We start from the raw sequence: 2,190 nt of genomic DNA on the forward strand, positions 1-2,190 counted from the left end.
GCCATGGTACATCAGGGGAGTGAAATATTCAGAAACAGAGACTTTCAGGCTGCTGAAGAAAGGCATAAACCCAACTAATTAAAGCCAAAATGAAGAGGAAAGTCAGGCATCCTTTTACAGCAGGGAGAGGATCTGACTTTTCCAATGGATTCTCCCCCTCTTGAAGCCTCTGATCTAATTTAAGCCCCGTCTCAGATGATGGATTTTGGCTAAACCCAACTTATTACAGGCACAAGTGTGTGAAATTCTGTGGCTTTCACAGGCAGGTGAGGAGATTCCCAACCCCACCAGCACAACTGTGTTTCCTCCTCAGCTGGAAATGCTCTGCAGCACATCAGAAACACAGCTGGAAATGAGGAATGTGGCAGCCCAGGAGAACCAGGCTGGAGGGCCAGGAGGGCCCTCTGCCATGCCAGGAGTGCCCTCTGCCATGCCAGGAGTACTCTCTGCCATGCCAGGAGTGCCCTCTGCCATGCCAGGAGTACTCTCTGCCATGCCAGGAGTACTCTTTGCCATGCCAGGAGTGCCCTCTGCCATGTCAGGAGTGTCCTCTGCCATGCCAGGTGTGTCCTCTGACATGCCAGGAGTGCCCTCTGCCATGTCAGGAGTGTCCTCTGCCATGCCAGGAGTGCCCTCTGCCATGCCAGGAGTGCTCTCTGCCATGCCAGGAGTGCCCTCTGCCATGCCAGGAGTACTCTCTGCCATGCCAGGAGTGCTCTCTGCCATGCCAGGAGTGCCCTCTGCCATACCAGGAGTGCCCTCTGCCATGCCAGGAGTGCTCTCTGCCATGCCAGGAGTGCCCTCTGCCATGCCAGGAGTTCTCTCTGCCATGTCAGGAGTGTCCTCTGCCATGCCAGGAGTGCCCTCTGCCATGCCAGGAGTGCTCTCTGCCATGCCAGGAGTGTCCTCTGCCATGCCAGGAGCCCTCTCTGCCATGCCAGGAGCCACCACCCTGCCCAGGAGGGGCACAGGGACTGTGGGCAGCAGCAAAGAGCCACAGACACCCTCTGAAAAATAAAAGGGTTGACAAAATACATTAGGCTGAGGTCAAATTTCATTGAATCATTGCTTGATTATAGACTGTCCCATCTCCAAACACGCAGATGCACTTTGGAAACCACTTTTTAGTGTTTTCAGCAAGCTGCAATTATTTTTGCAGGGGTTTGAAACAAGTTCTCCGTGGGATTTTGGTATTTTCCAGTGCTGTCTCAGACAGTTGTGGTTTGAAATCAAACCTGGGCAGACTCAGAGACCGAGGGCAGGGTCTTGGGGCTGGGCAGGGGATGGAGCAGGCCCAGCTCAGAGGGACCAACCAGGGCTCAGGCTCAGGTTCCTTCAGTGGAGGGTTTGGCTCATTATCAAAATCAATGGGATGCAAAGAAAACAAAGAGCAGAAATTGCAAGTTGGGACCAACTTTAGCAAACTCTGGCAAGTGAGGGAACCACCTTCAGTGCTGGAACTGCCACATAAATAAACAATAAGAAAAAAAAACACATGTGGAGAAAAACAAAACCCCAATGGGCTGTGGGTTATTTTGGCACCAAGAGCCTGCAGGTGAATGAAATGTCAGGACCAGAGTCTTCCTCCTCTGGGTGCCACTGGTGCTGCTGGAGGTGGGAATGGGAACCTTTGCTCCTGTGCTTGTTGAGCCTTGGAGTCCAGCAGGGCCAGGACTCAGCCAACAAAACACCTCTGAGGGACCCAGAGAGCTCAGGAGCACCCTGGGGATGTGAATGGGCACTTGGGGCTTGCAGTGCCACAGGACAGACTGGAACAGCAAAGAGAAATCCTGAGGGAAGAGCTAAACATTGACTGATTTGGAAAAAGGAATTCAAACTTTTCCCTGCCAGGTTAAATGTGGAGAAGGGAATGATTGGCAGGGGACAAAGGGGAGATGAGCTTCGTTTCAGCTCCATGGAGACACCTCACTGCAATATCAGCTTCAGAACAAGGTAAATTCACAGAAATTACACCATAAAAACAGAACATTTCCCTTTTAACCCCAAAATTCAGAATTACCCCTGAAATAATGTCCAAAAACCAAAAGTGAGGAGGAATAAATCTTCCAGCTGTCACAGATTCCAGGTTCACTCCGACTTCATCTCCCTTATCTCCCTGGAAACGCTGGACAAGAGATGGGTTTGAAGTCATAATGACAGAGCCATAAAAATAGCCATAAAGATCCTATC

At 51.1% G+C, this 2,190-nt stretch overlaps 1 protein-coding gene across 1 annotated transcript; it reads right to left on the reverse strand.

The window, feature by feature from the left end:
- Window positions 1–309: 309 nt before the first annotated feature.
- Window positions 310–936, reverse strand: LOC139680936 (oviduct-specific glycoprotein-like). The gene has a single exon (XM_071573988.1). The coding sequence runs from the start codon at window positions 934–936 to the stop codon at window positions 310–312; it is 627 nt and encodes a 208-aa protein (XP_071430089.1).
- Window positions 937–2,190: the final 1,254 nt, after the last annotated feature.

This window comes from Pithys albifrons, chromosome 19 (genome assembly GCF_047495875.1).
Source record: "Pithys albifrons albifrons isolate INPA30051 chromosome 19, PitAlb_v1, whole genome shotgun sequence".
Classification (NCBI taxonomy): domain Eukaryota; kingdom Metazoa; phylum Chordata; class Aves; order Passeriformes; family Thamnophilidae; genus Pithys; species Pithys albifrons.